Source organism: Ochotona princeps, chromosome 13, assembly GCF_030435755.1.
Source record: "Ochotona princeps isolate mOchPri1 chromosome 13, mOchPri1.hap1, whole genome shotgun sequence".
Taxonomy (NCBI): domain Eukaryota; kingdom Metazoa; phylum Chordata; class Mammalia; order Lagomorpha; family Ochotonidae; genus Ochotona; species Ochotona princeps.
In genome coordinates this window covers 58,481,254-58,495,831 of record NC_080844.1, presented here as the reverse complement: position 1 = coordinate 58,495,831, position 14,578 = coordinate 58,481,254, and the positions used below count along the sequence as shown (strand labels likewise).

The 14,578-nt window shown below is 38.9% G+C and overlaps 1 protein-coding gene across 1 annotated transcript; it reads right to left on the bottom strand.

Annotated features, from left to right (window-relative positions):
* Positions 1-512: 512 nt before the first annotated feature.
* LOC101516810 (pancreatic triacylglycerol lipase-like) lies at positions 513-12,833 on the bottom strand. The gene is made up of 11 exons (XM_004579793.4): positions 12,785-12,833; positions 11,586-11,740; positions 10,802-10,924; positions 8,804-8,938; positions 5,796-5,907; positions 5,133-5,252; positions 4,910-5,029; positions 4,325-4,443; positions 2,846-2,975; positions 1,728-1,836; positions 513-856 (listed from the first exon to the last, which is right to left on the bottom strand). The coding sequence occupies exons 1-11, from the start codon at positions 12,828-12,830 to the stop codon at positions 688-690; spliced, it is 1,338 nt and encodes a 445-aa protein (XP_004579850.2). The 5' UTR covers positions 12,831-12,833; the 3' UTR covers positions 513-687.
* Positions 12,834-14,578: the final 1,745 nt, after the last annotated feature.

Here is a 14,578-nt window from a genome sequence, read left to right as displayed (position 1 = left end):
AGGTATCCCTGTGCCTATGGAACCACATCATGGAAAAGAATTTTAAGAAGGCAAAAACAATCACTGACTCAAAATAAAATGAAATATGTTACAATATCTATAAAAAGATGGAGATAATACTAATACCCACCTTACATGGTTTATGTTTTTATTTTAACATGTTTTGGAGGTTTAATTAACTTAAATAAGCCATACATACATGTACATACATGCATATATAAACATATATATGTTTAAATAAAATCTCTTTACTTTTCCTCATTCCCTCGTTCTTTCTCTTTGCCTCTCTTCTATTTCCCTCCTGCATAAACAAAATATACACACAATTCTGAAACCAAGACCAGAATCAGTGAAATCTGTGGAGCATATAAATCACCTTCAGATTTTCCTCTTGCCCTGAAAAGGCCACTGGAGACAGAGCTGACCTGAGGGCCAGAGACTCCGGGTCAGAACCACAGACCCAGTTGGGCCTGAGCTGAAGAAGCCCTTTGTTCCACCTAAGGTAATCACTGCTTTAGAGGTTGGTCTGGGGTCATTAACATTGCAGGTGGAACCTTAAATTTCCTTTTAGAGATGTTGCCTATTTTGTACTCATCTCATGTTGGAGCCAGTCCCCCTCTCAGTCCAGCCAGGTAATGGCACTCAATAGGGTGCTTTGATCCTATGTATTACTTTGGATTTTCATACTTACACTGTTCCATCATTTCTTTCCACTGTGATCTGGGATGCTCCCACTTTGGGCAGAGTTGGATTGAGCACATTGTTATACCAAAGGAATTTAACCTTCTGTAAGTCTCCAACATCCACATCTGAGTCAATTTCATTAGAATGAGTATCGCCTGATTTGAGAGTGCCCCTGAGGGGGATTAAGAAATTAACTATATAAATGTGAACTTATATAACATACATATTAATAAACATATACACATAAGCATTTCTGTTTAGTTCTAAGAAGATTTTGGAAATCTCTTGCTTAATGATTTTTTATCCTAATATAATAAGTAAATTTAGGTATGAATGTTAAGTCAGTAATAGCTTTTTCCATAATGATTGATATTTCATCTTTACTTAAAGAAAGTTTCAAACATGTCTTTGTCTTTAAACCATTTAATATTTAATGGCATGATATCAAACCTTTTTCTAGTTCTTTTGGGAAGAATAATTATTTATTGATTAGAAATCAGATGCCAGACATCAAAATAAACACTGATAGTCTTTCAAAAAGTGGCACAGAAAAAAATTGGAAACATGATGGATTAAGATACAAGAGTAATAGATGTTCATCCTAGGGTTTTGGTGTAGAGCAGAACTGGCATTCCATATGGTGCCAGTTCAATACCCTTACTGCTCCACTTCCAATCCCACTTCCTGCTAATGCACCTGAGAAAGCAGCAGACAATGTCCCAACTGCTTGGAACCCTGCATGCACACAGGAGACCTAGAAGAATACCCTGCCTCCAGGCTTCAGCCTGACTCAACCACTGGGGCCATTTGGAGAGTGAACCAGAGGATGGAAGATCTCTCTTTCTCTTTGTTTCTTTCTGTCTCTCTTGCTCTCCCTCTCTCTGTAACTCTGCCTTCCAAATAAATAAATGAATATTTCTGTTAAGGAAGAATTTCATCCTTATTATATATCAAAGTATTATATGTTCATGCATTAATGTCTGTAGCATGCATTATACATACTCAGCATCTGAATATTTGAGAAGTTTAGAATAATTACTTACTGGAAAATTTCATACTGTCTAGAATTTCCATTACTTCCAAACAAAGAAACTAGCACGTATCCTGTAACCTTCTGTCCAGACAGTGTCACAGTGACCTTGTATCTCCAACCTGCATGTGAGAAGAAAACCCCCAAGATGAAAATATAAGCTGAAAACAGGTCACTGTTGCAGATTTTGAATAGTTTGTATATGATGATGGTGATTCTTTAATAAAGAACATAGACCTTTATTGAACCATTCTCTACAGATTCAGCGGAAAGGCATTGGGGATTGGTGGAAATGCAGACAGTTCCCAGTTGATAGATGTCAGATCAAGCCAAGGAACTAAAGAGCAGTGTTTGCATTAAATAGTTCAGCCTTACAGCTTATTCTTGGATCCCATAAGAATTTTATGTTAAAAGGGTGACAAGCTATAGAGTGACATATTTGTCAGTTCTCTTCATTGACAATCAAATTGTATATTTGTCTTCTTCTTTGTTCAGTCTACACTGATCTAAAAAGTTTTGTAATTCAACTTTCTACTGTCATTGGCAATGTAAGTTACTGTAATGAGAAAGTTTGTATAATACAATCCAGAGTGAGCAGATTTAGAGCTAGTCTGTGTTAAAAGGGGAAGGTGACAAAATTTGTCTTTGGGTTTACAATACTATTAATTCCATTTACTCCAACCAAGAATATCTGTCTTCTTCTATCTTGGAGAAAAGAAACGCAGACCCTGCTAAGCGTCTTACCACTCCTGAAACCTCCAGTCCATCTCCAACTGAGTCTATAATCCTCAATGTCTCCTAAAATTATCACCTCCTTTCCAGCCCCACAACCTCTGTGATTTGTTGCTTTATAATTAGTTTTCTGCTTATAGAAAGTCTCAGAATTTCATTCAGTGATACTCGACAGAGTACAAACAAATGGAACAGATGAATTCAGCATCAGAATAAAAAATTCATTATGTAAGTCACAGAGTCTGTTCTGTTACCCCAATCAGACATCATTATTCTGACAATTTTTCCACATTAGGAATAGGTGTTTACTACATTTGCATCAAAATTTTCTTCCATTATCAGTGGACAGAAGAAAGTACATAGCATTTATAATGTAAAGTTAAAAAAAAAAACACTTACGAGCAAAATTACTGGATTCACCGGTGTTTAGATAAAATACCTGGTACAGAGCATTTGTTTTTCCAGAATATCTATCAGCGTAATGTCCCATCTGCGGGCATTCTCCATTGGAGCAGGGGAAGCAGTTGTTCTAGTAATGACAAACATTTAATGTTTGAGGATGCTCTTTAACAGTGTACCACCCTTTCTCACATGTTGCAGCAGTCCAAACATGCTGAGGAAAATTCTGGTGACAGAGAACTTCAACAGTGCCTCAGCAAAGGGTCACACTATACCTTATTATTTACAAGGATACATCAGTAGTTTCACTGACAAATAATGTAATGCTATTAAACACAAAAAGATGCAATGCTGATTCTCTCATTGTGTGCAATGAAAGAAAAGGTGGATCTAAGAAAATGTCCTTTTTTTCCTGGACCAAGGGCTTGTTGTGCAAGGGATGGGAAGGCAGACACACAGTTGGGAGGACAAGCATCTCAATTTCCACTGTGGAGGGGAAGGCTACCACACAGTGAAGCTAAGTGGTCAACTCCAAAATCAATGGACCAGGTGTGGTGGACATGGATGAGACACAGGATTCTCCCTCTGCCAAGACCTAAGGGTAGGCTGAGTCAGGCAGGAAGAAATGGCTGCAGCTCTCAGAAGGCACTGACTGAAGAGGAGGGGAGCCCAGCTGTCTCTCAATGCCAGCAGAGTGCCCATCAACAACACAGAAGGGGATATGGTCTGCTGTGCAATGGAGCTCAGGGCCCTAAGATGATGGATCCCTCTGTTGAGTACACGCAGAGCAGAGCACCCATGATCACCTGGTTAAGTACCAGAGAGGGGCTTCAGGTGGGGTCCAAATGTGAGAAAATAGAAAGAGTGGACATTGTTTTATATAGAAGTGCTGAGCATCCCTTTAAGGATTATAAATATCAAGCCTCAACAATGTTTAACTAGAAGAGATCTGAAGATTTCATGTTTGCCTTTCTGACTATTTAGGCTTTACTTTAGAGAGGAGAATTAAAATAAAGTTTCAATTTTTACTCTATAGGCATATTGTGAATAAAATCTGTTCCTCCTTCCCCATCATAGCTAACAGTTGTCAAATACAAATCATCAGTTTTGCCTCTGGGCTAAGTAATTATCATGCATAATCTCACAATTCACTCTGATCAAATACGTTGAGGCTACTATTATCATTTATATTTAAATATGAAGAAACTGCTTTAAACAAGTGGTCTGCCCAAGTCATTTCATTGTGAAGTTGGACTTTGAGTTCTTTCTCTCTTTCTTAATAACCAATGTGTGTCTCCTGGGTAGCTCTGATTTCCCCCAACATGTTAATTACTTAAAATCCCATTTAACAGATGGCATAAGTTATAAATTTTGACTTTAAGAAATATACAGTGGGAAGACACTCTCAGAAACACATAATATTGCAACACACAAAGCACAGCAGTCCCCAGATGTGGCAGTCACACAGTGGCTACTTACCGCAGTGAAATCGCTGTAGGAAGCACAAGAGAACCCAGCGAAGCCAGTAGGATTGGTGATGCTGTCACTGTAGTACTTGTAGCTTCTTAAATGATTACAGGCCGCAAAATCACGTGTTCCTGTGAATTTAGACATATTACGCAGCAGCACAGATTTGTTTCAAGTTAATTTCATAATCAAAAACATTGCTGGATAGAATTTTTTTTATTAGTCTAAGGCTCAAAGAAGTCCAAGAGCAAAATCATTTATGAAGTATATTTGTGATTACTGACACAGTTAGAACTTATGGGTTGTTCAAGGTGATAGTGGTTAATGCCATAGTCAAATGAAACAGAGAAGTAACTTTGAGAGAAAAAATATTGATTCACAAGGATGTAAATGCAACTTGCTCAAGTGTCCCGTCTGTGGAAATTTGATCGTAAATACATTTTCTTTCCCACAATCTTCTCATGCCTCCATCAAAGTCTCTACTTCAAAAGTACAACTATAAGCCAGTTTCCATACAAAATGAGACCTGTGAAATTCCTAGATATTGGGAAACTGAAGAAAGTGCAAGCTTTCTCTCTGCACATGTAATGGTTTTACCTTGCCAGATTCCGTCCACATCAACTATCTGAGAAAGAATGTTCTTACTGCAACCAGGCATTTCTTCTCCTCCATTTGGAAAGAAATCTAGGTGACCCACAGTTTGGATCATTCCAAATCCTGAAGATTTTAATAAGGAAAATTCATGTTACTGTACAGACTGAAAATAGAATAAAACACACCAAAGTATACTAGGACAAGTAGGACCATCTAAGGAACTTACCCAAGTTGGGGATCATGGGGGAGCCATCTGTGTGAATTACATCCACAAACTTGGCATCGCTGGGATCCAGTCGGACAATTTCGGGAGTGTACTGAAAGCAAGGTTCAGCTGGATCCAACCCTTAGGTAGATACATGTATCGTTAATTGCCTTCCAGTGTTCACAGATACTCACATTAATCCACTAATAATCAAAGAACTGGCTACATTCATGAGCTATGCGTGGCATGAGATAAGTGCTTTTTTTCTTCCCTTACCACTTATTTTCAGGAGGAAAATTTGCTTCTACTTTGCTATTTGCTTGAACTTCCCTCAGTCACAGAATCAGCCTCTACTTCAGGGTAATCAGTCCCTGGGAGAATCTTGGTGACTAGTAGCAGTTCCAAGGAAATATTTGGAGCCTGGGAGACACTAAAGCCAATTCAGGTTCAGTGTCCACTAGATTCTGACCTCCAGTTGGCACAAGGACCTCAGCTTTCCTGGTCACCAAAATACAGGCTTGATGGTACAGTGCCTGGCTGTAGGCTGTCTGACTATGCCAGACACCTACAGGAAATTACAATCTATGTAGATGAGGTTCATAGGATGCTGAGCCTAATTTTCCTTTGAGATTCCAATAGGCTCCACGCAGTCTAAAGTTTGCAGTCCCAAGTGTTTCGACTAACCTGTGATTCGTCCAACGGCCCCATTGGTTCTCTTTCCAGCCTCCCCAGCAATATGGGAACCCAGGCTGTGGCCAATAATATGGACATCGGCCGGTGAGTACCCAAGTGCTGACTGTTGGAAAGAAAAACGTTTTTAAGTATTTAAGATTTCAAGCTGAGAACAGAGAAGAACCTGCAAATTTTCAGTTTAAGATGCCAAAAGCAATATATACATTCAACGCAATCCCAATCAAATTGCCCAAAACATTCTTCACAGATCTGGAAACAATGATCCAAAGGTTCATCTGGAAGCACAAAAAACCACGAATAGCTAGAACTATCCTGAAGAACAGGAAGTTAGCAGGGGGAATCACAGTTCCGGACCTCTGGACATACTATAGGGCAGTGGTTATCAAAACAGCGTGGTACTGGCACAAAGATAGAGAGGAAGATCAATGGAGCAGAATAGAAACGCCAGAAGGAAACCCACACAGATACAGCCAAATAATCTTTGACAAAAAGACAAACGACAACCCAGGCAAATGGGAAGGTCTGTTCAATAAATGCTGCTGGGACAACTGGTTGATAGCCTGCAGAAACAAAAAAATAGATCCACATCTCTCACCATACACTAAGATCAGATCTAAATGGATAACAGATCTAAACCTACATCCAGAAACCTTCAAACTTTTGGAAAAAAATGTTGGAAACACACTGGAACACTTAGGGGTAGGCCCTCACTTCCTAAAAAAGACTCCAGATGCAGTAGAAATCAAGACCAAAATAAACAATTGGGACCTCATCAAACTAAGAAGCTTCTGTACAGCTAGAGAAACAATCAACAAAGTAAAAAGGCAACCCACAGAATGGGAGAAGATCTTCGCACACGACATAGGTGATAGAGGGCTAATATCCAGAATATACAAAGAGCTACAAAACAACCAAAATGTCAAAACAAACAACCCACTCAAGAAATGGGCACGGGAAATGGGCAGACACTTCACAAAGGAACAAACCCAAATGGCAAATAAACATATGAAAAAATGCTCAAGTTCCCTGGCAATAAGGGAAATCCAAATTAAAACATCAATGAGGTACCACCTAACGCCAGTAAGACTGGCCCACATGAATAAAAGCACCAACGACACTTGTTGGCGAGGTTGCGGGGAAAAGGGAACCCTACTCCACTGCTGGTGGGGCTGCAGGCTGGTACAGCCTCTATGGAAATCAGTATGGAGAATATTCAAACAACTCAAATTCAACATACCGTATGATCCAGCAATAGCACTCCTAGGAATATATCCAGAACACTTGTTCTATGAGAAACCAACATGTACTCCTATGTTCATAGCAGCACAATCAGTAATTGCAAAAACATGGAAACAACCAAAATGCCCATCAACAGAGGATTGGATAAGAAAGCTATGGTTCATCTACTCCATGGAATACTACTCAGCTATTAAAAAAAACAAAATGCAGTTCTTTGTGGCCAAATGGGCCAAACTGGAAACCATAATGCTAAGGGAAATGAGCCAATCCCAAAAGGTTAAATACCACATGTTTGCCTTAATTTAAGATGATATGATGTTATGTATAACATGTTATGTTTTGAATGTTATATGTTGTGTATAAACTAAAATTGAAGTATAGGTGAGGTGGTCACAGAAGGTAGCTGGGAACCCGCATTTACTTTTAACATATTGGTTACTCATTACTATGTCAATTAATTCCATAATGATGTAAATTTTTGCTGATGGTATGTTGGAGCTTTCAATTGACTGGGATGATACTCTGCTGGCTCTGTCATCAGACCAGAGAGGGTATACCTAAGAAGCCGTTGAACTTGACGGGACAATAAGATGCTGGACTCTATGTTTGGTATACGCTTGCAATGGGGAAATCTCAACTGAACTTGAGCTGTGGTTATGCAATAAGGTGGAGGAATTCACCATGGTGGGAGGGTTTGGGGAGGGGTGGGGAGAACCCAAGTATCTATGTAACTGTGTCACATAATACAATGTAATTACTGAAGTTAAATAATAAATAATTAAAAAAAAAAAAAGATACAGTATTCCTTCAAAGCAACAGATTTCCAAGGTGATTTCCCCTTTAGGGCTTTGATTAGAAGTAGAATGGGCTTACCTTTTAAAAACAATTTGTTGAAATAAGACTCTATTTCATTCTATTTCTATGTAGAGAATCGTTGGGAGGACATGGTAAGTTGTTACTGAGTTAACAAAGCAGGTGTTTAGATGAAAGGGCAGGGAAGAAGAATTTACTTAACCACACTCAGGTTTAATATGTTCTGCATTTTTAGCTATTCAAGGCTAGACTGTTATCATTTCAATTCCATCAAAAACTAGTTTAATTTTGAGACTGACCTTATCATGTCAACTTGTTAGTAACTGATAAAATGAAAACAAGTTTTGGCAGAATTCTGGAGCTATACTGATTAAATGAAAACCAATTTGGCAATAAAAATAACCTACCTGGATGCTCAAAGTTCACTTCAGTTAATGAAAAACAAAGATTGGTTTGATGACTCAGATTTATTGACAAACTCAAGCTGAGATTTCTTTGCATTTTTTTCTAAGAATTACTTATTTTTTATTTGAAGGGCAGAATTTTAGAGAGGAGAGACAGAGAGATAAGTTACATCTGCTGGTTCACTCCCCCAAATGGCCATAATGACTAGAGCTTCCAGGAGGCAGGAGACTCCTCTGGGTCTCCCACGTGGGTGCAGACACAAGACTTTGGGCCAACCTCTGTTGCTTTTCCCAGGTCCTACGCAGGGAGCTGGACTGGAAGTAGAGCAGCCAGGACATGAACTGGTGCCCATTTGTGATGCAGAGGATTGGCATCTAAACCACAGCACTAGTTCTTGCACCCTGCATTTTCCTTTCCAACTTAGAACAAAGTCACATATCAGCAGAATAATTCCTTGACCAATATCAAACCCATGGCATTTTTTTAAAGAAAAAATTAAAAATCAATGTGTATAAGCTTTTCTATAACTCAGATGCAGTTACCTGAAGAGTAGAAATAAAATATGCCACTTCCGCCCCAACAACCTGGACGTTCTGTGTGGCCTGTGAGTACGTAGTTCGGGACCCGCCCTTCCAGTCCACACAGATGCAGTTCACGCTTTCCACTTCAAACAATCTCTAATGAAAGAGACACAATAAACAGGCAGAGAAGTCAGCATCTTGTTAATTACTAATAATCCTTTTTACAATAACCACTCTTTGCCTGTAAAATAGCATACCGCTACTAACGCTGAAGCAACAACTAAAACACTAGAATGTTAAAGATAGGAACTCCCAAATGAGATTTGACCACCCTGGGAACTGTGATTTCTACTGCAACAGATAGACAGGCTTTTGATTCAGGGAAGAAACATACAAAATGCATTATAATGAGTTGTCTCATTGTAAATACCACTAAACCATACTGTCGCTTAGTAAAACATAGTCAAGAATGCTGTCTTTGCTGCAGTAGTCTCTGTGCCCAGAAGAATGTCTGGCACATAGAGCTTGGTACTCAATCAATAGATGCTGATTGACTGAAGTACTCCAAACACTTAAACTTATAAATACACAGACAATAGAGGAACATGTATTCCATGATGTGAAGACATCACTGAAGTGCTATATCACTGCAAGTATATATAGCCTGTCAGCTATCTACTGGAAATATTTTTGGATACAGTTTTCATGAATGTTAGTTCTGGCAGAAACTATGGTTTGACTTTTTTTAAGGTTTGTTCACCCACTGTTGCCAAAAAGAACTTGAGAATAATTAAGCAATCTTAGGAATTATCTCCAAATCTTACTTTAGAGAAGGCAAACTTTCAAGAATGAAATGATTGTCCTAAACAGACAAAATTGGTCAGTGAGGCTGCTCTCAGATGGCCACATACGAGTGTGCACAGGGCAGAGCACTGCTAACATCCCAGACGCTGAGTCCCACTTTGCTAATATCAAGTTAATGATCAATGGGATCATTACCTTTCTACCTTAACACATCCATTTTGCCATCATAATGCAATAGCATCAAGTCACATCAAATCCAGTCAAAGGCAAGGAAGACACATCTGCCTTCATGATCTTATAATCTATCCAAATCCGAAAAATTTATATTTTCTTTGAGCTTAGAATTGCCTTTTTTTCCCTTTCGCTGACGTAAAGAAATCTATTTAGTGATTATTTTTAAGTGTGAGAAATGAACAACCTCTATTGTGTTCATTAGTCTTCAAGACATGTGGATATGTTGGTGAGCTGACTTGGTTCAGACCTTTTTGTATGAGGCAGAGGCAGGCCAAAAATTAAATAGCCGTAGGAGAACCACGGAGTTTTTTTCCTTGACTTCCCTGGACAAATTATTATGACTTTGTGTCACAAATGACCACATAAATTTGATGCAGATATGAATAAACACCAAGAGGAGAATCAATATAATGACCTTCAAACAGTAGCAGTTACTGCACAATTTAGTTTATTGGATTTTTGGTCTTAATGCTTCATTATTATAAGACACAGAGCCAAAGACAAACTAAAGAAAATAATCACTGTAGCTGAAACAAGAGAAGCTAGAAATAAAAACCATCACAGATCTCCTAGATACCACTACCAGAGGAGGTCAAGGAGTATCTAGGAAAAATTGAGGGCAGGGGGAGATTAGTTTTTAAAAAATTAGATCTCTTGGCTCATCACATGGCAATTAAAAGCTCACAGAAAGCCAGCAGCCTGTGTTCAGCTTGTATGCATCTCTACTACCACACTTCAGGTGTGGAAGTTGAGAGACTGCTGTACCAGTTCCTGCAGAACCAGCCCTGCCTGGGAACATCCACATGCCTGCTAACCTCACTTTCCTGGGTGTCTCAGGCCGCATCTGTAACCCAGAGCTCTCCCAGAAGCTCAGGTCCAGTGGTGGCCAACTTGGGCCCTGCTTGCTTAGGCCCATTTCCCTATTAGGTGCTGCTTATTAGTCCTGGGACAACTTTATCTGTAGATATTACCACATCTCACCTGGCATATTTCGGAGAGCCAGCTTTCTTCTCCCTTGTCTATGAATCCATGAACAATGAAGCGGGTTTTTCTGTTTGTCTTGAAATTGGAGTTTTTGATTGTAGATGCATCTGCAGTGAGTTCCTATTTTGAGGAGAGGAGTGTTTCAGGTCAAGTCTCTAGTGCTATCCACCAGAACCGCATGCATACAGGGGAGGAAGCGAGTAGACAAGAAGCTGCTGGGAGTCAAGCATCTTGTAAACAAGGATTCTGCCCTTACAACCAACTTCTTCATCATTACTGCTGAGCTAGTATTTTCCTATCATCACAAAAGGTTTTCAGTTTGTTCTTGCTGATACAGTGGTGGGGATGTTTACTCCTGTTACCATGTGGCTGACTAGGAGCTGGGACTCACTGAAGCTAACCAGCACCATGAGACTATCAAGATTCGAAATACAGGTTCTATTCAATACATGTTGGTTTCACACAATCCTAAAGCAAGAAAGTCATTAAGCCACATAATTATAAGTTGAAGACCATCCACATTATAAATCATAATACATATGCATGTTGTGTGTGTGTATAGTGTATGGTTCCACATTTAAAATATTTCTAATGGTAATCTGTAGGTAAGGCAAGATGAATGCAAAGTTAGTAGATATTTATGAACAAGTTATATAAAATAATTTGTTATTCAGAGCTACAACTTTCACTGTCTGACTTGATGGGATCCATAGAAGACTTAATAAATCATAATTCCACAAAACAGTTGGAACTTGGCCCTGAAAACAATGAAACTTTTTACCTGGTAATTGTCTTTGTTCTCATTTGTGTACAGGAGGAAGCGGGTGTTGATGTGTGATGGATCCTCAGGCAGTGTTTTGATGGGGCGTTCGGAAGTCCCTGCCCATGGGGGATCGTCAGTGAAGCAGCCAAGTCTGTCGTAGCAGATTTCACTTCCTGTATGTATCCAGAAGTGGTTATAGGATGTCAGTGTGACCATAATTGTCCTTGTAATGGTCTGACCTTTCAGCCAGAATAGGAGTTCAGCTGAGTTTTGTGGCACATTTTCTTCCCCTGCCTCCCCCAGTCTCCTCCCAGTCACCACTGACAAGGCAGCTTCAGCTCAACAGGCTGTTGCTGATCCTTAACTCTGAGACGAAGTAGCCTCATTCCTCGCTGTGTTTGCTCAGCCCTCCGCAGGATCTCCTTCCAGTCCCCAGGTTCTATCCCTCATGAATCACTGGTGCCCAAGGATGGAGCAGCCTTATCTCTGGCATACGGCTCTTACTCCTCCTAGCTGCAATGCTGGTTTTGAATTTTGGGGTGGAGGTCCTGGGTCATGCAAGGATTGATACTTTCATTGCTGCCCCTTTTGTTGTCTATGTTTAGTTGTCTATGTTTGGGACTGTCGTGGATGCCTGAATGAAGACTTTGATCCGAAGCAATGTGATCACATTTATGCTTTCACATAACCCTACACTTGGTTATTGCCACACAAAAGAAGGTGTAAGAGTAGCAGCTCTTGGAGGGGCTGAATTTCTTCCACTCTTACCATGTGCCAGCTGCTAAGCCCAGTGATGTATTTATCTTACCTAAGCCTTACATCATGTCATGAGAGGGGTGATATCTCTTCAATTTCAAAAAGATACCGACAGCCCTCAGCACTATAAAATTTGCTCAGGGAACTACTGCTCTCAGTGACAGATACATGCTTCAAATCTTTCACTTGACTACAATTTAAGGTTGCTGGAGGTTGCAAACAAAACAAAACAAAGCATGAGACTGAATTTCAGATAAACAATGAATTTTTTTTATACAAAACTATCACATTTTTGTGTTTGAAATACGACTTATTTATCTGAAATTTAAAACAGCATCTTACTTTGCCCCACAACATTGTGGCCTTTACTCATTCCTGTTCTACTAGAGTGAATTCAGCAGTCTTGGGTCTTTGGGAAAGACCTGAGCATCTCCCAGCTGCACGTAAATACTTTTGCTTACCTGCCACTGCCCCTAACAGCAGTGAGAGTGTCCAGAGCAGCAGCATCTGCAGAGAGTCACAAACATGATTGAGTCTGGCTACACATTTTTAAAAGATTGGCACAGTGCAAATTCATTTAGACCCCTGAGGAAAAACAGACGGTTCTAATAAATGAGCCCCTTGGAAAACATGTTCCTGACTCACCGTGGCAGTTCTGTCAGGTTCTGCACACAACCTTATACCGAAGGCCTTTTGTTTTATAAGTGAACCTTATCTTTCTTTGAGCAGGACTGTGGAAAAGTGTCATGAAAAGAGAACAATTGCCAAGGATATAGTTCTAAATTTATTCGCAGATAAACTTAGATTGATAGTATATGTAACATTTTGTTGCATAACTATTTGTGGGAAGATCAGAATATGGTAGATAGTGGAAATTTCTCTTCCAATGTAATTATATAATGCGTAAAATCTCCATACTTTCATTGGCTCAGAAGATGTAGTCTTTCCACGCCAAATTCTTTTGCTGTTATTGCTTAAGTTTGCAGTTCTCCGTATAGTACTATGGGTAACAGTAAAGCTAAACTGCATTCCCAGATTGGATAGCAGAAGTTTTACAAACAATTCTGACAGTTTAGCATCTTGTGAAGTTACAAAACATTGTTTTATACTCAGAAACAGTGAACTAGAAGCAATTCTCCAGAGTTCACTCCTTCTACCTAAGCACCTGATATTTTGACAGTCTATAGAACTTGTTTATTTCTTAACAATAATGTGGAGAAGAAAATAATAAAGCAAACCAAAGGAATCAAAGGGACTGCTGAGAACACAGAAGTGGAATCAGTGACCTCATTACTGGATGAAGTATGCATAGGAGATAAATGAAGCTTAGCTTGGACAAAATAGGGACTATTTAAAGATCAGTGAAACAAAATATTGTGCTTTTAAAAAAGATAAATAAAATGGACAAATCTTTGGCTACACTAACCAAGAAAGAGAGAAGATTGAAATATTAAAAATTAGCAATGAGCCAGGAAATATTAAAACTGATACCAGAGAAATACAAAGAGCCACTAGAGATGACCATGACATGCCAACAAATTAGAAAATCTAAAAGAGATGGCTGAATTTGGATGCATGCAACCTAACAAAATTGAACCACAAAGGCAGAAAAGTCTAAACAAGTTTGAAACAAATAATAAGATTGATTCAATAATAAAAAGTCTCCCATCAAAGACAAACCCAGAACTGGATGACTTCACTGGTGATATCTATCAAACTTTTAAGGAAGAACCAACACTAACCTCTTTCAAACTATTTAAAAATTGATGGAAAGGAGCCCCTCCAAACTTCACCCATTAACCTAACATAATCTTGATACTAAGCAAAACAGGAAAACTGAAGCAAAATGTTAAAATAAAACAGGATTCTTGTTCTCGTAAAAAGAAATTAAGAGAAAACCATATAGATCAATAGCTCTGATGAATGGAAGTATAAAGCAGTCAAATGCTAGTAAAGTGAGTTCCACTGAACATCAGAAAGACCAATTTCAAAGAAAGCTTTTTCCTAAGCATACTGGAGTAATTCAACATAGAGAGATTAATCAATGTAATTAATCACAAAACCAAAATGAAGGACAAAAATTAGATGATTTCAATGGATACAGGAAAAGCATTTGATAAGATTCAACATTCCTCCATGCAAAAAAAAAAACAAAAAAAAAAAAACAAAAAAAAAAACCAACCTGAAAAAACAGAGGTTATAAAAGGACTGAACCTCAAGATGGTAAAGGATATGTTATATTATTCACATCCACC